This window comes from Lepisma saccharinum, chromosome 7 (assembly GCF_977018435.1).
Source record: "Lepisma saccharinum chromosome 7, izLepSacc3.1, whole genome shotgun sequence".
Lineage (NCBI taxonomy): Eukaryota > Metazoa > Arthropoda > Insecta > Zygentoma > Lepismatidae > Lepisma > Lepisma saccharinum.
In genome coordinates, this window is record NC_139235.1 from 10,906,502 (window position 1) to 10,928,497 (window position 21,996).

Consider the following 21,996-nt stretch of genomic DNA (forward strand, 5'->3'; position numbering starts at 1 on the left):
TGGTCCATATTTGACAGCCCACTACCAAAGGCACATTACAGTTAAATGTGAACTACTAGGCTACGAGCACATACCAATATTTTTGCCTGTTCGAGTATTATTCGCTCAAGTGAAGATGCTGACAATTCTGTATACTATCTAGCGTCATCTGTCCGAACCTTTAGACGCTCAAAATTTTTTACCTTCCACAGTTCATAACTTCTTACTGATGTAATGTTTAATCTGACAGACACACACAAAAGCCAATGGCTAAATTCCTGTGTCTGAAAGTGACAGAAGTCTTACAGGGAAAAAAACACCACAAGCGCGATCTTCAAGATTTATATATGTATATATTGTAAAATTAGACAAGTTGCAAGTTAGCCTATCTATGCATAAAGTGAACTTAAAAAGAAAGTGAAACATCAGGGCAGATACCTTTGGGGTGGAGGGTAAATTTACAAGCAGCAGCAGTTTAAATCAGTAGATTGGGGCAAGCAATGACAATTCAGTATATCTTGGAATTTAGTTGGTTCCATCCACTGGTAGGAGGGTATGAGGAGTAAGTGAAGAAAAACCCTACTTATTCTGAGGAAGTAGGCTATAAATGCACTCTTGTCTGATCACGGGCACTTAGTACAAGGGTTGATCAAATGAAAAGGTACGAAACGTCGTAACAACGTAATAGTTTATATAATACCGATGCCGCGATGGGAGAACGTAGCGTGATATGTAGGGGTGCGATTAGAGTCGCCATGCGGCATCGGAGCATGCAAAGGAACGCGCATGCGCAGGAGAGAGCAGAGGCTCCGATACAGAGTGCCGTCCAAGTGACGCGGCAGTGCATGTTTGGACAGGATGGCGTTAACATTGGCAAATTCGACTGTTGAGGAGCAGCGAGGCGTTATCCGTTTTCTGACAGCGGAAGGTGTTAAACCGGCCGATATTCATCGCCGGATGGTGAACGTTTACGGGGAAGACGAACGACCGGGGGTGCTCACGGAGGGTGTGGTTCTGCTCCGTGAGAATGCACGTCCACACGTCTCCAGGGTCACACACGCGGAACTGGCCAGGTTCAAGTGGGAGCAGCTAGACCATCCGCCCTACAGTCCGGACTTATCCCCCTGTGACTTCCATGTGTTTGGTCCCATGAAAAAGCATCTCAAAGGAAAGCGCTTCACCTCGGACGATGAACTCAAGGATGCTGTGAAGGACTGGGTTGCGTCACGGCCAAAGGAATTCTGGAAAAAAGGAATCATTCGGCTCGTTCATCAATGGGATCAATGTGCTCAGGCCTATGGAGGATACTTTGAATAAAGTATTCATTTACACCGACAGTGTCGTTTTGTACCTTTTCATTTGATCAACCCTTGTAACTTTCCCCATTAACTTTGACCATTAACCACATAAGTATTTATTACCAACACCTTCAATATCACAACTATTCCACACCTTACCCGGGCATAATTTGAAAACTCTATATCACTTATTTATTTGCCATCCATGGTATCAAGCACTGTTACAAATATTTCTAACAGTCAAACAACAATAGAAAATAATTAATTAAGGTTTTGATTTCGTTGGTAAAAATAATATATTCTTATCTAAAACAGTTTATTGCAACATTTTTTTTTCCACCATCTTTATTTTTACATACAACATACAACTTAATGTATCACATATATTTGGAAAAAATTGTATATATAACATTAATTACATTAAACTGTATTTAGAGTTACATTCTTTTCCAAATGTAGGCACTTGTTATGATATTTCATGTGTTTCTTAAGAGTGTTTAACATGAAAAAACTTTCATCACAATTTGAACATTTGTAAGGCTTCAATTCATGACTACTCCTTAAATGTTTGGAAAAGACATTAAAAGTAACAAATGACTTCTTGCATATTTCACATACATGAGGTTTCTGTCCAGAGTGAATCTTCAAATGTATAACAAAAGTACTTTTGTAGGGATATGTTTTGCCACATATTTCACAAATGTATGCTTTCTCTTTATCATGAATACCTTTCACATGCTTTTCTAAAATTGTTTTGGATGTAAATGCTTTCTTACAGATGTTGCAGATATGCTTTTTGACTTTCTCAACATGAGTTGTCTGGTGCACTTCATGACAAACCCTTGTGTGTTTGGTAAGCTGAAGCAAAAGTTCAAAAGATTTCTTGCATATTTGACACGTATGTGGTCTCTGAACAGAATGGCTCTTTGCATGTCTGACAATAGAATGTTTGTACGCAAATATTTTGCCACATGTCCCACATTTATAAGATTTTTCATTACTGTGAATATTCATATGCGTATTCAGTTGCCACTCATACGTATATCTTTTATTACAAAGAATGCAGTAATAAGGTTTTAACTTGAGGTGTATTTTCTGGTGAGTTTTCAAAGCAGAACTAAAAGCAAAACTTTTATCACACACTAAACATTTATACTGTTTTACACCTTTGTGACTATACATATGATATTTGAGAGAATGTTTTCTTACAAAGGATTTATTACAAAATGTGCATACATGTGGTTTAAATCCATAGTGTGCATGCATGTGTTTTGTGTAAGAGTGTTTGTGGGTGTAACATTTGTTACAAATTGAGCATGAAAATAATTTCTTCCCATGTTTTTCGATCACTGTCGGTTGATCAAAATTTGGTAATAATGCACTATTTGATTTGGAGCATACATGTGACGTTTTTGTACTAGGTTCCGAGATTATATCATGCCTGGATCCTTGAGTAGTAACTGCAGATTGGTCTGATGAATCCTTTTCACACAACTGCTTAGAAGCCTGTGCTATGCCACAAAGCACACAAGATAAGTTAACTTTTGTGTCACAATGTTTATGATTTACGAGATCTGCTGAAGAGTCACTATGCTGCTTTTCAGCACACAACACTGGCACAGGTTTTCCAGAATTCCAAACTTCACATACCCTGGAATATGACACAGATTTGAATTAAAATTAATTATGAAACATGTAACTTCTATCGCATTAGAACATTACAGGATATACACATACATGAATGTGTGTGGAAGGGATGGTGCATATATAATTTTAGAGAGTTTTCTTAATTTAAAAATACAAGAATATTAAAAGAAATGAGAACCAAGGTGTACATAATTTTACTAAAATAAGGAAACAGGGAACATTCACTAGTTAAAAGAAGCACTTAATATTTTGCAGTCTGACTATATTCTCAATCTATAAGAGTGCAGAGTTGCCAGATGTAGAATGACGATAGTTAACAAGCACTGGATGTGATGCTGGGGAAAGGTGGTGTAGTTGATAAGAACTATCCAAGAAAAGTGGAATCTGAGATTGACGTGCACTGAGGAGTACCTAGTCTAGCAGAGATAGATCAATCAATCTCACATCTCTATTTTCAAATCACAATATTTATTGTCTTGAAGCCACAGTTCATATGCAACACTTTTTTTCCATGCGCTTCTCATCCCTCGAAGTCATCAGCTGGCAAGGCTGGATACCCTAGCTGGCTTTTCCTCTGCCTCACCAGTTCCAGGTAGAGACAGCCGCCCGAAGGGAAAGGGAAGATTTCTGCCTCTACCTCCCTTGCCCCTCGCCCCCCCTCCTATGGATGAAAGCCCATGCTATCAGGTCCTCCAGTCTATCTCCTATAGGACAGATAGGGGATTGGTTTCCCTTAGATTCCTTTGTAAATCCTCTAAAGAACTGAGGGAAAAATTTTCTGCTGTACTTGTTCTCTGTATTTATACAACTTTTTACATGTTGTACAATATGTATGTATAATATGGGATGTAGTTTTATTTGTTGATGAAATGGGAACATACTTGTATTATGTGCAGACAAAAATTTTATGGCTTCTTTTTTTTTAATATGGAATATATAATGATTAAATAACAAATATTTACTCACACTCTCTCTCACTCTCATTTTAGTGGTGTTTTATTTAAATATACTAATATTTTGGGCTCTAACAGAAAAAAATGTGTAAGCTAAACAGTCATAAATACGGATGTATTAATTTTGGCAAGATAACGAGCATTTTAATTGTTGATGTTGGTTTGGTTTATTGTACTTCGCTTTTCTGCCACATTTGGTTATCGCGAAAATGAGGATGATGATATGATGAAATTGATGAAGGGACCTCACAAAGAACAATTCAGGCTGGGATTCAAATCCATGACGAGTGCTCATTCTTGTTCCTATGTGTTGTACTCTGCAGTGAATAATGAAATAATTTGGAATGAAAAATGTATCCCAGAACTCAGAAAACCAAATGAATATTATCGAAGAAACTACAAAAACCCCTCTAATATATTGAATTTTTGCCACCTTCCATCACTTGTTCTAACTTCTGCCATAGCGAAGAACGTTGATTAAATTAAAGGGATGAAAAGTGGTTACAAAGAAGAAACACTCATGCACAGGCCAGGGCTCGAGCTCGGATCCTTCAGTAACAATATCGTGAGATGGAGAAATTAGGGAAATCAAGCAATGCAATTTTTTGGGGGGGGGGGGGGAAACATATCCAATTGAAATTTACCACTGAGGAAAAATGCAGTTTGCTTTACCGATACCCACGTATCCGAATAGTTAGAGCTTTCCACTCATCTTTTTTGTCAGCCGACCTCCATGGGGGAGTGCAAGTCGTCCCGGATCAGTACCCAGTGGAGGCACACTTTAAACTCTAGGTCCAGTTCCGATTAGCCTTTATGTGCATAAAGTGGACTTAAAACCCCAAATCAACCAACCACGGGGGAGTGGTTATCACTGCATGCTATGACACCAGGAGTTCGGGGTTCGAACCCACCTCAACATGGCTGTTATTTGTGTTTGTCTCTTCATTAATTGTATTGTATCAGTTTCGCAGTTAACCAAATGTGTCAGCGACGGTAAGTTATAAAAATCAAATTAAATCATTGATTGATTGTTTGATTTGGTTTGTTTTACTTCGCTTTTCCAATAATTTTGGCTAATCGTGAAAATGTAACGATAAAATTGATGAAGGGACAAACAGAAATAACACCCATGCCCAGGTCGGATTTCGAACCCGGGATCTCTGGCTTAATAGTCAAATCAACTTCTTTTGGATTTTCGAAAGGGGTTGGGACTTACGTGTACTTTTATTTAGTAGTCCTTCCTCGTTTTGCAATTTTGTCCTCTCTTCCACGTTCTTTTTTACGAATACTGGGTCCTAAAGGGGAGGGGGTTATGACCAACACCAACCTCCCTTGGGCACGCCACTGATTGTTACCGCAAGTGTCGATGTCACCGCACATCACTGGACTCTGAGTTTTGTGTTTTCTTGCCTCCACAAATGTGAAATAAAGAAGATGCATTATAAATAACAGAATACAAACTACAGCATTTTATGTGTTGCCAAGGAGTGGTTGAAAGAAAATAAAACTTTCATTATAATTTGAACATTTGTAATGTTTTACATTATGACTACTCCTTAAGTGTCAATGAAGGTGACCCAAAAGAGCAAGTGATATATTTCATATTTTATGTACAAGTAGGCAATATACCGTTCTAGCTGTTTCCACCCCTTTCGAAAGTCCATCATACACCACTGTATATAGATCTTGGTAGAGCTTTGTTTTTAAGCCTACTTCATGCACAGGAAGGCTAATCGGGACTGGGGACTTGCAGCTTAAAGTGGGTTCCGAACAACTTGTACATCAACCTTGCATCAAACCCGGGACACTATTGATTACGAGGAGGCAATGTTACCACTATGCTATCCATGAAAGAATGAAAAAAACGAAAACTGTCCCACAACTTATCAAGACATGAACTGTTCCATTTAGAACAAAGAAAAGGAGGAGAAAGGGCTGTTCCACATTGTGATAATTTACATTGACATTTCTTAACATTTTCACATCTTTTTCTCGAAAATGAGATGAGGTCCCAATGTTTTTTTTTCATTTCCATGTGGTAGTACATATATTTACCTACAAGATGGCATACTTATTTTTTGCTTGATGCTCTTTTGAGATATGTCTAATTCAGAGGCGTGGCATGCATGTAGCCGCTGTTACCGCAGGTAACACCAAAATATAAAGAATTGAAGAACCCGTCTTAAAATATTATTACGTACATAAACTGGTAATATTGTCGTAAAGTAAACATTTCAGACTGACAGTTTTTCTGACACCGGCAAAAGCGAAGAGGAGGACTGATCCGGTACCCTCCACAGGCAACATGAGGAAAGGGCCCTAAGCCCACGCAAGGAAGACTTCGCGTTGCGGCAAAGACTGACCGCGGGAGGAGGAGGCGGGTTTTTGGCATGACTGTTTAGCCGGCGCAGTTGCCGGTGATCCTTACCGGAAACATACCAGTGTTGCCATATTCAATTGACAGAAAAGAGCTAAGTCGCCTAATCGGGTCTATCTTACTCTGAAGGTGTCCAGTCAAACTGGGGAACGATGGCGCAGTGGTAGCATCGCCGCCTTATAATCAAGGGATTCCAGGTTCGATACCCAGTGGAGGCACAAGTGGTTCGGATCCAACTTTAAACTGTCCTGATTAGAATTACTGTTCATGAAGTTGACTTAAATCGCCAAATCAAAATTTTAAAAAATCAAATCACACTGGGGCAAAAGCAAACTACCAAGTGATATTTTGTATTTACACTAAATATCAGCGATTATGAAAGTTCTCTTTGTCCTTCTTTGACATCATGGGCGAGAAGGAGAGTAGAGGGATAGGTATGGTCAAGGGGTCCGCTGTCCTTCTAAAAATGTCAATCTAAAATTCTATATTACACACATAATATTATTTCGGTTACAGGAATTTGTGATAATTGTTGATAATACTGATTGAGATTGACATACGTTGTCGCAGGAATACAATAATTTCGGATTGAAGCAATGTTTTTGAGGTGGTAGAACTGTTTTTGGGTGAAAACAATACTTACAAGCATAATTTCCCAATTGTTATCTTAGCATGCTCTGAAGTGTCAGGTGTCGCAGGTTCGAATCCTCAGCAAGAAATGGTTATTTCAATGTTCGTTGTTATTATTTTACTTATAATTTATAAAAATTAATAATTACATACACAAAGAAATAATAATTTTATTTCAATAATTCACCATGCATCCTCATCGTCATGATTATCCTACAAAGCGAAAGCCTTAAAGGTAGCAAAGGACGTAAAATATACGAAATAGTAGTGGTGTCAGAAATGAGATTTCAGTGGATTTAGCGAAACATGGGAGTGGGAGTAGTTAGGAAACAGATGAAGACTACATCTACTCTACATACGTCTTATTTGAAACGAAAAGTTTCGCGATTTGGGCAAATCTGGTTTCAAAAGAACTAAGATGGCAACATTAGTAGAACTGGACTTCTTGCAGGTTCCCAAGGAAATATTGGGGAAGGGCCGATGCTGAGAGGGGAGGGGGCAAGGAGGGTGCTTCACGTGTTACAAAAGTAAAGAACGGTTTGTGGGAGGGACTGTGCAGTGGGAGTTTTGCGACTGGTGTCTTTCGTCTTTATGTTGTTTTCGGGCATTGTCAATTAATTAATGAAGCTTGCTCCGAGTTCCGAGGTGGCGGGTTCATCCTATCTGGACAGTGTGTGTAATCGTGCGATAGAAGATATTTTGAAGCAATCTTTCGGTTCGTTATTTTGAAGAAAAAATCGAAATTGTGGCGAAAGGGAGGCCAAAGCCTATTTTGAACGATTTAAAAACCAAGTCGTCTGCTGGATATGACCGACATTTCAATGTTTCGTGGTATAACGACTATCCGTGGTTATGTGGATGTGTGCAGTTGTCGAAACTCTTTTGTTAGCCATGTACTCTATTTTCGGGTGAAAAAAAAAAGTGTCGAATTCAGATGTGGATAACATGGACCATGACCATAATGCACCCAAAAATTCAAATTCAAATGAAAAACTTCTCTTTATGACAGCATCATAGAAGTTTTTTTATTGGATTTGATTGATTTTGCTTCGCTTGTGCCACTTTTGGCTAATTTGCGAAGATGGGGATGAGTGATGATATGATTAAATTGATGAATAGACATCACAAACGCCCATGCCCAAGCTAGGTTTCGAACCCGGGATCCCAGCATCATAACTATTTTCAAAGTCGGATTGATCTGCTCTATAAATAGCCTTCGATGTTTCTGTAAGTATCAAATTACGTATTATTGTGTCAACAACCAATGTTTGCGATTTCACTTTAGTCCTTATGTCAACATTTTTTTTCCTGATTAATAACTTTACCAAAATCTAGTATTGAATTGTATACGTACCAGATTAATATTATATGAACTACTTGGAAGACATGGGGGGGGGGGGGCATGAGGTGGGGAGGCGCCCAAGTCTCCCTTAAATGTCCTACTGATAACCGGTAACACTTTTAAAAATCCACGCCATGCCACTGGTCTAATTCTAAAGTTGCACATTTTGCAATTCTTTAGTATTTAAAGGGTTATGTCTGCTAACAGCATCAATATTCAAGTAATGTGCTATATCATGTAGGTTGTCCTAATAGTGAGCTCCAATACCCGGGAAACAAATATTTGAGGTACTGTTGCTTAACCAAGATATTAAGGGCCGAAAACATGAAGAAAAAAAACCCTGCATTTTGGATGCTCTTTGTTGTTGCTTAACAATATAAAGCAACAATGCCCCATATCAATGAATATGTTTATTTATGTATAAGCCAACAGTCTTATATTAACATTATATCAAAACACAAGTTTGGGATGTTGTTGCTTTCACTTCAAACTTACTCATGTCTCACTTTTCATGAAAAATCGACAGTCTGACCTTGAACTCTGGCATATTCTACAGGAGAGGAAATTTTTTTTCAGGGTCTCAATATATATATATATTGTAAAATTAGACAAGTTGCAAGTTAGTCTATCTGTGCATAAAGTGAACAGTGAAACATCAGGACAGGTACCTTTGGGGTGGAGGATAAATTTACAAACAGCAGCAGTTTAAATCAGTAGATTGGGGCAAGAAATGACAATTCGGCATATCTTGGAATTTAGTTGGTTGCATCCACCAGTAGGAGTAAGTGAAGAAAAACCCTACTTATTCTGATCAAGTCTGCTATGTGCACTCTCGTATGACCACAGGCACTTAGAAACTTTCCCCTTTAAGTTTGATGTTCAACCATCTCGATATTTATTACCAACACCTTCAATTTTACAATTATTCCACACACAACATTGGCTTAATTCGAAAACTCTAAATCAGTTATTTTTTGCCATCCCATTGTATCAAGCATTGTTACAACTTGTATTTCTAACACTCAAACAACGAAAATAGAAAATAATTAATTAATGTATTGATTTCGTTGGTAAAAATAATGTAGTCTTTGTAAAACAGTTTATTGCAACATTTTATTTCCACCACCTTTATTATTACATACAAAATACAATTTAATGTATCACAAGTACTTGGAATATATTTTACAAACAATATAATATATATTATAATGTTTTTGGAGTTACGGTTTTTTCCAAACGTGGACACTTGTTATGACATTTCATGTGTTTCTTAAGTGTGTTTAACATGAAGAAACTTTCATCACAATTTGAACATTTGTAAGGTTTTGTTTCATGACTACTCCTTAAGTGTCTGCTAAGTACATTAAAAGTAACAAATGATTTATTGCATATTTCACATACATGAGGTTTCTGTCCAGAGTGAATTTTCAAATGTATAGCAAGGCTATTTCTGTAGGGATATGTTTTCCCACATATTTCGCAAATGTATGCTTTCTCTTTAGCATGGATACCATTAATATGATCTTCTAAAGTTGTTTTGGACGTAAATGCTTTCTTACAGATGTTGCAGATATACTTTTTATCTTTCTCCACGTAAGTTGTTTCATGACAAATTCTTGTGTGCCTGTTAAGCTGAAGCAAAAGTTCAAAAGATTTCTTGCATATTGCACATGTATGTGGTCTATGAGCAGAATGGGTCTTTGCATGTCTGACAAGAGAATCTTTGTTAGCCAGTATTTTGCCACATGTCTCACATTTAAAAGATTTTTCGTTACTATGACTATTCATATGCATATTCAGTTGCCACCTATGTGTATATCTTTTATTACAAGAAATGCAGGAATGAGGTTTTAACTCGAGGTGACTTTTCTGGTGAGTTTTCAAAGCAGAATTATAAGCAAAGCTTTTATCACACACTAAACATTTATACTGTTTTACACCTTAGTGACTATACATATGATATTTAAGAGAATCATACCTTACAAAGGATTTATTACAAAATTTGCATACATATGGTTTGATTCCATAGTGTGCATGCATGTGTTTTATGTAAGAATGTTTGCTATTTAAACTTTTGTTACAAATTGAGCATGAAAATACTTTCTTTCCATGCTTTTCGATCACTGTTGGTTGATCAAAATTTGGTAATAATGCACTATTTGATTTGGAGCATACACTTGATGCTTTTGTACTGGGTTTCGGGATCTGATGATGGCTGGTTCCTTGAGTAGAAACTGATGTTTGAATTGACGAATCCTTTTTACACATCTGCTTAGAAGCATGTGCTACGCCACAAAACACGCAAGATAAGTTAACTTCTGTGCCACAATTTTTATGATATATGAAATCATTTTTATAAGCAAAGTGTTTATTACAAAGTGAACAAATATACAGATTTTTACTGCATTGGATCTCTGCCAGCTGCAAGGTGTCCTTCTGGATAAAAAGAGGGTCTGCTGAACGGTCAGTATGCTGTTTCTCGACACACAACATTGGCACAGATTTTTCAGAATTCCAAACTTCATATACCCTGGAATATGACAAAGATTTGAATTAAAATTAATTATGAAATACATGTAACTTCTATTGAATTACAACATTTCAGGATATGTGTATGTAGAGTGTGTTCAATATGGGTTGGGGGCCGAGAAAACACGTTACTGTAGTTGGCAAGGTATGGTGCAGATGCAGGCATCTGTAATATCCCGTTTATTTTTACGCACATATCTTTAGCATGCATACAATTATATTTATATTGCCTAACAAGCACTAATCTGTGTTATAAGAATTGTTCAAAGTGGTGGCAACTGCATTCACATATTCATGGTATGTTTTGATGAAATTTTGATTGACATATTTGTTCTGTTTTCAAGTTGTTTTTTCGCCATTGTAACCCTTGCAGGGTAAGGTTAAAAAAGTACCCAGAAGAATTGCTTCTTCAGACCGAATTTTAATTGTTTCAGAGCATGTAAATAATATCATCTTCAATGATAAACATAATTTTATTCAGTTTCAATATTTTTATTTCATTATGCAAAGATAAAGTTGAGAAAAAATTACAAAGGGAAGACAATAAGGGTATTTTCTGCCATAACGTGACAACGAATGCTGGGTAAAAAATACACAGAAGAAAATGCTGCTAGGGTAAGGATTGTTCTTAGCTCAAATGAATAGTATGAGCGAAAAGTTACCTTTGTCCAAAATAATGTATTTTTGGGTTTTATTTTAAGACCCTGATTATAACATGAGTTAGAACACACCCATGCGAGCATCAGAGTTCAAACCTCAACTGACGCTAGCTCTGTATATGGATGCTTCAAGTCTGGCCCCAAGCAAGTGCACCTTGAGTACCAAAACAGATTTCTGCAAGACAAATGCATGCCTGCATATTGCCCACCAAATGATTTGTACACTACAGGAACTAAGCTGGGAGTTGCTGAACCTTTAGTAGCCAGAGCCTTGCACATGTTTCTAGACTCTTCTAGCAGATGAGGATTTTACAAGGGCACACTTTTCAAACTTGCTGTGAAGTTACAAAAAATAACTTACTTAACTTGCTAATCTCTAATATTATCATAGAGATATGAAATTGATTTGAGTTTTTTTTCAGAATGACAGGGTTTTTAGTGGAAGTAAAATTTATGTATTGTGCCTCCCAATACTGAATATTATGGGAAGAAGAAGAAAATATAATTTTTACAAAAATGGTATTCAGCTTACTCATGCGGCCACCATAACAGACCAAAGAGAATAAAAACAATGCAGTATATAGCTGTGGTACATTACTACAACCATGCAAAGTTTCGTTGAAAACAAACCAATACCTCATGATGAATGTGGTAAACATGATTTTAGTATTGTGTATGAGAATTTTTATGTTTCCACATTGCTAATTTGATAGTTTCTCTGATTAATTTCAAAGGCTCACTGCCTTCATTCCCTGAGGTTACGGCATCTTGGACAGAGATGGTAGTGAACCACTTCTTTGTTTGTTCCCAGGTGGCAGTCGTTCCGTTTTCTCCCATCTGGCAGTGCTGGTGTGTGTTTCCATCTGATATTTCTTGGGGACAAAAATAACAAAATGTGTAAGAGTGCTAATGTTGCCAGTTTACAGAAACAAATCTGGAATTTTGCTTCTAGTATCATGTGTAGTTTTTAAGAAATAGCATGTTCATTGGTGTCACGTGGTGCTACGATGTATATAACCCATCCATCCTCAATGGGTTTACTGATCACTGAATACATATATCCCATCCTTCCACAAAAAGGTGAAAGGATTCCTTGTAGGCCAACATTTCAGCAGTGATGAAGAGGTGAAACAACGATCTGATGAAGGTTCTGGTATGCTGAGAAAACTTTCTATGCTGCTGGTATCCAAGCGTGAGACATGTTGGGAAAAGTGACTAAGAGGTGAATTAAAGGAGAAATGAATCCCCTTGTAAAGATGCCCTACTGACATTCTTGTAGGTGGAATGGTGAAACACACATTCCTGAATAGAGTGGTTTAAAGCCTTCAGTTGTCATGTAGCAATGGTCTGAAGAACTTTGAGTGTATGCCGTGGAACGTTCTTTAGAAACAATGACTCCGCTACTGAAACGCAGCGTATTTTTCAACATTTTGACATCTGAAGGAATGCCACAGTTCCGACACACCAAACAATATTGAATTGGATTATACAATTTTTCTTCTATTTTTTTATGTTATTCTATACTCTTATATACTTTTTAATATGCATAAGTATGTGTTAATTCCTTTGTACTCAAAATTATACATGTATTTGACCTATCCCATATCATAGTGCTATTTGTACTTATATGATCAAGTGGATGGAAATAAATCATATCATATCATATCACAATTCAGGACTACTGTGTCTATTGTCAGAAATAAACCTCATGGTCTCCATTTTTTTCCGATGTGAAAATGTCGTTCAAAAACACACTGATTACAGCAGTGGAGTCATTGTTCCTAAAGAATGATCCACAGCAAACGACACTCAATGCTCTTCAGACCAACACTACAGGATCAAGGATGGATCAAGAAGGCGGCGGTGTGCAAGCAGCGAAAAGTGAGCTCCGTAACAAAGACTGTATACATATGGTTTTTTGTCCTCGTAACGGTCCAACCCTTGCTGATCAGGGCTATGGCGTGCAAACCGTCAAGGAACGAGACAAAAATGACTGATGTGCTGCTCTGGAAGTGTGCTGCGAGAAGAAACATTTTCTTGCCAGCTTTTGTCTGCAACGCGAGTCACCACGCTGCCTTCGCGAACAACAGTTCCCCGTGTTCCAGTCCCAGTGATGGGAGACGTGCATCCTTTAGGCACTTACTCTGTGATATATCGCTATCAGGTGATGTGTTGCTTAACCCAGGTTCGGTAGTGAATGACAGTGCAGTGTTTAACATATATTACCATAATGCCAGAAGTATAAATAACAAATTCCTACAAGATTTTAACCTTGGCTTTTGCTGGTGATTTTGACTATGACACAATTTGCATCACCGAATCGTGGCTTGATAGTTCATTGCAGCGTACACGGACTGTGGCTATTCACAGTTTTAAAGTTTTAACGTTACAAAGAGCAGTTTCTAATTGGGAAATGGCATGGTAGTTTGACGTGTACCTGTAATGGGTTTTAGATTTTTACTGTTTTTTAACCATACACCTTTTAGCAATCCTATATCCTGAACCTATGGAGAGTTCGACGTGGTTATGATTTATACATAACCTAAACGTGAGCAGGCTGAGGAAGGGAGCAGTTTCGTCCCGAACGTCGCAGGAGTTACCTCGATACTTGCAAAACATAAGTTAATATTATATATATATTAAACTTGTGAGTAATTCGCACAACCTTCATCATGTATGGCAAATTTATGTCATCTACTTGTTTCTGCCCTACCCTGTATTGTGTTAAAGTTATACAAAAACACTGAAACAAATACACATTCTTGAAATACACGTAATTCAGATAAAGAAAATGTGTTTATGCCAGTTATTACTTGTTGGGTGTAATAATTTTTGTAAAACTACGAAGCTCTTGCACAATAATGAACTGCTCTTATTTAACATCACCATTCTCACTCTATTCAACACAGCTAGTCTAGCGAAAAATAAAAATGTCACATCATCATTGCTGTTGACCTGTACATGTGGACCAAGGTTAGAAAATGAATACCACATATAGAAACCATAAATATGAAATTACATTCAAGATAAAGGTTGATATGGAAAACAGTTGAGTGAAAATCTGTAATCTAAACAAGCCCCAAGGAAAAAGAGGGGTGGCAAATGCAGAGGAGAATTTCAAGCAAGATCTGAGCTCTCTCTCTCACACACACACACAAATCACACGCACACACAAGCCTGCAAACTGCACAATGCTTCATTCATTTTATAATGGCAGGTGGTTACATAAAATATAAGTAGAACAATAAATCCTGGTTGTATACAGTGATTTAGAATTTTAGATATTTAGTATTATAATATACAAGGTCTGACAATTTAAACTGCAAAATCGCCACCGTTTAGCACTGAAGGCAGCACTATACAAGCAGCTCTGTAAGATTTTGTAACCTTTGTATTACAGTGTCTCACAGCAGTGTTCGGGTTGACACGTGGGGGATTTCTGCTGAGTGGCGTGCATTGTTGTTTGTCTTGTGTATGCATGCTGTCGTGAAAATGGCTGAGCTAGAATTAAAGCAATAAACAAACATCAAATTTCTGGTGAAACTGGGCAAGAGTGGGAGTGAATATGGGAAATGTTAGTGCAAGTGTACGGCAAGAATGCCATCAAGAAAACAGCAGTGTACAAATGGATTAAATGGTTTTCTGAGGGAAGGAAACAAGTGACTGAAGAAGAAAGGGTAGGACAGCCAGTAACGAGCCGAACAGACAAAAACATTGCCAAACTTCATTAAATTGTGCATGCAAATCGGCGATTGACCATGAGATCCATAGCAGACCAAGTGAACATTGATAGGGAAACTGTGCGGAAAATATCATCACTGACCCCCAGAGTGCTGCAAAAGGTTGAGTGAAAAAGTGAGATGCAAACGATCGGAACTTTTCACCAACAACTCATGGCTCATGCATCACGACACCATCTGTACGGGAGTTTTTGGCCAGGAAACAAATAACTTTGGTAGACCACCTGCCATACTCACTTGACCTTGCCCCAATGACTTCTTTTTTTACCTGAAGATCAAACAACTTTTGAAAGGAAGACATTTTGATGACATTGAGGACACTAAGGCTAATACGATGGCAGCTCTGAATACCATTCCAGAAACAGAGTTATAAAATTGCTTTGAAGGATGGAGTAGGCACTGGCATTGGTGTATAGCTTCCCAAGGGGAGTACTTTGAAGGTGACCACAGCACTATTTAGCAATAAGATATACCTCGTAGATCTACCTAGCATCATTGTAGCATTTGCAAAATATATTATCAGATGAACGGAAGAAAATCAGATCAGATTATGAAGACTAAGTCATATCTCATTGTTATATATTTTAATCATTTATTTATGTATTTTTATTTTTCAAATTTATGCATTTTATATACAGGGTGTCCCTAAAGGTAATTTACAACTTTGATGGCATACAGCACAACTTGCAATTGACACAGAGACATACCATGCCACTTCAACATGCTCACCTCTGGTGGCATGTACAACATCTAATCGAAATCCCAACTCTGTTTATATCCTCCAAGCATATCCCTATCAACTGTGACAATGGCAACTCTTATTCCGGCCTTCAAATAATCAAGATCGTTAACAGGAGTGCTGTGCACTGTGTCTTTGACATAGCCCACACAAAAAGAAGTCCAGGGGTGTAAAGTCAGGGTGTCTAGGAGGCGAGGCAATTGGACCATCTCTTCCGATTCAATGTGATGGAAATGTCCTGTCTAGGACATGTCTCACCTTTAAACCTCAGTGTGTGCACCATCTTATTCAATACCTAACAAACAAAAAACCCTTTAGGCGTTGGTGAATCACCTGCAACAACGTATATTCCTCTATGTCAATTACAAGTTGTGCATTTTTTAAAAGTTGTCAATTATTTTTTGGGACACTGTGTATTTTATGGTATTTTAAACATCAAATGGAAAGCCTCTTTTTATGTGCAAATACCCACTGGTGGTTCTGTTCGTGTGCATGCAACATTCAAATCTGAGTTTTGGTTAGAAGAGCAGAGGTATTAATGGTGGCAGTGTTACAAGCAAAAACCAATACAAATATGAAACTAAAGATAGCACAAACTGACACAGTTGAAAGTATAACAAGAAATGTTATAATGAACATATTTGTATGTATTTATTTTAGTGTACTTCAATAATTCACGTTTACTTTTGGTAAATTTCATCAGAACTGCCACACTACGCTTATCATTCTACTGGTGAACTTTGTAGTTAAAAACTTGTACATGAAAAGGCAACAGTGTAAGGAACGGTTAAAGGAATGATTCATGTAATCGGTTCCCATACCATACGGGATTACAGTTTCCGGGCCGATTCTGGACAGAAAAAAGGTGGTGTTAATTATGTGAGTAATGTGATATTCTAATAAATGGATTTAAGTGAAAACTCGAACTTAACGAGTGAATTTGAAGCAGCGGAGTTCGAAACATTGAACTTATTACGGCGAATCGAAGAGCGGACTCGTTTGTTGACGAACGGGTAAAAGATCGATTCAGTTGGTTCGTTCGACCGGAAAAGGAAGATGGAGAGCTCGTAAGGTTTGATCGGAAAAGAATATCAAGGAATATCCGAACATCTGGGAATTTGCCATGCAATCCACATGTCGCAAATGATTCATAAAGGTTCAGTAAACATGCAACGCAAAGAATATCGGTTCACCAAGTAAGGATACAGCCGATATTTGATGACTTTGTTGTGCAAGTGATCTACGGATCGTGGTTCGGGCATTGATTGTAAGTACCAAACTTCATTTATTAAGTGCACCCAGACGTCTGTAGGAATATCTGCATTAAAGTTTTCCACTTCGCAAAATATGCTAGCATTCGTGTGCATCGTGTATGGCCATTAATCAGTATGCATCGCACCGTTAGTTTGAGCGGGAAAGCAGCGCGTGGGGTAGCCATATTGGCATAAAAATTCAACTGATCAGCAATTGCAAACTGTAAATTGTTAAAAGTAAATATCGTTGAATATTCTGCTTAATGCACACAATTCTTATTATTACTATGCTGTTAGAGTTTTGTGAGTTGAACAAGGGTAATACATTGTGCTGCATGTAGAAAAAATTATGCCTGTTGTAAGTACGAAAATTGAACTTTTGTAGTAGTGTTTCAATATTGAATACACGAACTACTACAGACTAAATAATTAATGTAGAGTTCAGCGAGAAATAAACAAAGTTCTGTTTTTGAATTTCTTTAATAATATCGATAAAAGTTACTGATAGATTTTGTCGAATTAATTGTGCCGGATTATCAGGTCTTGAGATGACAGCCTAAAACAGCTGATTCATTGTATCACATTTTCGTTTGTTATTTTGTCACAGGGAGTAATAATAAAATATATTAATATCTCATTTCATTGTGTTGACATTTATAAAACAAAGGCTCCCTTTGTATTTTATGAATATACATATGTCAATTAATGTAAATGTTGCTTTTCAGGATGGAGTTCATTTTGTGCTGGTCACTTAAGTATGAATAATGCCCAGAAATTTTGACAGTTGAGTTAGTAATTAGGTCAGGGAAAGGGTTATGTTCACTGTTACTCTCTTGGGTAACTTTTCTTAAGACCCAGTTTCAGTTCATCCGTTAATGTTTACAATATTGCAAATTTTACTTTCTTGCTTAGTATGCCTATTGTTACGTAATTCTGTACGTTAACGAACACGGCGACCAGCGCTACCGGAGTAATGGGTTACATTGAAATTGTGAGCTGAATTAAAATAATTTCAGTGTTCATCTAAATGGGATTAATCCTAGTGTATTAGTTTCATTTAGCATACCCGTTCATCAAGGCCCGAAACTCCCATAGTGTGTACTGGCACACGTTGAGTACGTCACATGAACGATTCAATTTTGAGTTTTCGAGCCGCAGGCACGTCACATTAAGATTACGAGACGTCAGTGTTTAAAGTTTTATAGGCATTAAGCAAATTTTTATTTTAATTTTTGGGCAAAAAAAAAAAAAAAAAAAAAAAAAATATGGGAACGGAAAACGAACCTGTGACGTTGGAATCGTTGTTCGCGTTCATCAAACAGATAGTCCAGGCAAATTAGAAAAAAGAATGGAAAAAATTCCAACAGAGATAAAAATTGGTAGATATCACCAGTATGGTATTTCAAACAACATACTAAAAGTCCCCGACAATCCGAGTTGTGCTCTGTCCGCCATATTGGAAAATGGCGGATGAACGGTGACGTTTGATCATGATTGCTTTATTAACTAAAAATGGTGAAGACTGAGCCGAAAATGTGTTCAGACATAAATTAAAGAAAATAAAATTTCCAATAACTGTAAGAAGATAAATTTTTGTGATTTAACCTACCATTTCACTGTTAATAATATATGTAATTTCTTTAAGGGTGCTGCCCGTTGTGGAACTTCGATGTAATGGATCTGATCATCAGAAAACAAACTGAATAACCTTTTTGGCAAGGCAACAATGGATATAACCCAATATTATATTATTTGTGAACAAACGTTGAGTCAAGGTGACACTGTGGTTGTGATAAAAGGCTTAAATGCTATAAAGAGCAGCAGTTTACGTCGAAAAGATGGAATATTTGAGAAATTGGAAAATGAGACGAATGTGAGGTTACATATTAAGTGCCGTACAGACTATACTCGTGAGAGTAGTATTACTGCTGCAAGTAATTGTTCACCACAAAATTCAATACTCCTTCGATCAGCAGTACATATATTTTACTTCAAATGTGATTGCTTGTCTTGCAGTGAAGTTTGTGATTTTCAAGCAGAAATGAAAAACAAAAATGTGAACAGACGAGTTAAAATATTTGAAGTTCGATCCTTAACATTCAAGGAGCAAATCATTGAAGCTGCCATCAAGAGGAATGATGATTGGGGAAGGACAGTGCTTGATCAAATGCATACCGTTATTGATCTAGTTGCAGTTGAGGCTAGGTATCACCATCCTTGTTTCACTAAATTTTACACATCCTCACCTACATCAGGAAAACGTGGTAGGCCTGAAGATGAGTGTATTTCTATCGCATTTCTGCAGTTATGCTGCTACCTTGATAATGATAACGATGAGTGTGAGTACTCGATGAATCAACTTATGATGAAGATGAAGGAATATCTTCCACAAGATACTGATGTCTCAGAAACAACTCTTAAGAAACACCTATGTAATCACTATGGAGAAGACATGATAATAAAACACGTAAAGGGCAAACCACTACAGTACAGGATATAAAATATTATCCAAAAGTTGGTACACACAGAAAGAAGAAGATCCAAAGAACAAAAGACTTAGAATTGTTAGAACTGCTGCCGCAATAATTCGGGAAGATATACGATCTGAAACATATGCTAAAGATATGTATCCAAATCCACATTAATGCTTGAAGACAGCTGATGATATGGTTCCAGAGACATTAAGGGTCTTTACAGAGGGTGTGATTATGAAACGAATAAAAGGAAATGAAGACTCCATCAAAAGAAAATGTGCGTGTATTGAGCATGCTATTATATCAGCAGTAAGACCACGGTCATTCAATTCAATGATTCAGATTGGACTTGCAGTTCATCCACATAGATATCTTGGTTCAAGAAATATTATTGATATGTTATCAAGCATGAGTTTATGTGCATCCTACAATGAAGCCGTATTGTATCTTAGTTCTGCAATGTTAAGTGATAAGGAAATTGTTGTTGACAAGGAATTATTGAATCAGTTTGTTTTTGATAATGCAGACGTCAATGTTCGGGCCTTGGACGGACTAGGAACTTTCCACAATACGGGGGGCATTATGTGCACTACTCCTGCAAGATCTGTTCATCCCAGAAAATAAATTGTTCGATTGAAGAAGCAACGACCAGAATGTTACCTTGCCAAATTTGGTAATGTTCCATTACGAACATACGTTGTGCCTGCTGTCCGTGGCCTGGAGAAAATCAAGATTAAAGAAATTGAATACACCAAACAGGTACCACCATCAGTGCATGTTTCATCACTTCTTGATTTTGTATAGATGTGTGGAAATCACCTTACCTTGTCACCAAGTCCAAGTTGGAGTATTTATATGGAGCTTGCCACTGAAGGTAGCAAGGAATATCACATTTCTGAAATAAGTACATTACCATTTATAAAGCTGCTGCCGACAAGTCCAGATGCCATATACCCATCCCTTATGTTCGCAGTTGAAGAATACATGAAACATGGTCAAAAGACATGTATAGTTACTTTCGACCAACCTCTATATCTGAAAGCCTCTGAAATTGTTGCGGCTTCTCTAGACAACGGAGATATGTTGTCAGTTGTCCTTCGTCTAGGTGGATTCCTCATGCTTATGTCGTACATGGGAGCGATAGAATACATGATGAGGGGAAGCGGATTGGAAGAAGCTTGGTCAGTAATATATATTATTCGTTACAAGTCGCGAAATAAAAGTGTACAACTTCAATCAACACCAGGAAAATTTGATTACAAAATAATGGGAAAAGTTTCCACAGAGTTAAATTTATTTTTTACATTATTGGATTATATTGGTTAAATTTATTTTTAACATTATTAGATAGGTTGGTTAATTCACAAAAAATTATCTTCTTACAGTTATTGGAAATTTTATTTTCTTTAATTTATGTCTGAACACATTTTCGACTCAGTCTTCACCATTTTTAGTTAATAAAGCAATTATGATCAAACGTCACCGTTCATCCGCCATTTTCCAATATGGCGGACAGAGCACAACTCGGATTGTCGGGGACTTTTAGTATGTTGTTTGAAATACCATGCCAGTGATATCTACCAATTTTTATCTCTGTTGGAATTTTTTCCATTCTTTGATGACATTTTGCCTACTTTTACTGGACTAAGAGTGATGAAAGGAATGACCAACGGTTCCAAGCGTCAAAAACAAGTATTGAGTTGCTGAAGTCAGAATTAAATGACAGCAACCAATTACTGAAGTCAGAATTAAATGACAGCAACCAATTACTGAAGTCAGAATTAAATGACAGCAACCAATTGCTGAAGTCTGAACTTACTGCACACACTAGTAGGTTGGTGGGAAAACTTCAGTCAGACCTCAGTGATACCAGCAAATGTATCTTAGACTTGCAACAAGATGTGGTCAAAACAAGTGAGGGTCTTCAAGATCTCACTTTGACAGTATCTCAATACAGATTAGAATGCATGAATAGAGCTGAAGGGTTAGATAGGAAGTATGATGAATTGGCACGTAGGTTAGATTCGGAAGTACAGGGTGTGCAGAAATCGTTGGAACAAATAAAAACTGATAATGATAGTCACATTAGATCGTTGGAAGGGCAAATTGTAGAAAAGGTGTTGGGTAAGATTGCAGGTAGAAGTCAGGACTCCAATCGAGTTCCTAAGGATTATCAATTAGGAAAAGCGATCAGTGATAGTGAAGTGGCAGTGGTAAAGAGGGAGTCTCTATCATCCTCTCAACCGGTTGTGCATGTTTCTTCTCAGCACCTAGGGTCTGAAACTTTGGTTATGAATACTCTGCCGCCAGAAGTTATGGTAACGCTAAAGTCTCTCGAGAATTCCATGGATAGGGTTAGCAAGGCTATGGCCAGTT

General features: G+C 37.3%; 1 protein-coding gene across 4 annotated transcripts in view; it reads right to left on the reverse strand.

Moving 5' to 3' along the window:
• The window catches only part of LOC145989729 (uncharacterized), a 102,539-nt gene that overhangs the window by 10,699 nt on the left and 69,844 nt on the right, over positions 1-21,996 (reverse strand). For 2 of the 4 annotated variants that reach the window (XM_083125000.1, XM_083124999.1), the window contains one exon: positions 10,049-10,756. The exons of 1 other annotated variant lie outside the window; for it this stretch is intronic. In XM_083125000.1, the coding sequence (XP_082981126.1) occupies positions 10,168-10,756 (589 nt within the window). In that variant the 3' untranslated portion in view covers positions 10,049-10,167. Of the gene's footprint in view, positions 1-1,661; positions 2,929-10,048; positions 10,757-21,996 lie in introns of those variants that run through there. One more of the 4 variants, XM_083124997.1, reaches the window with a different exon arrangement.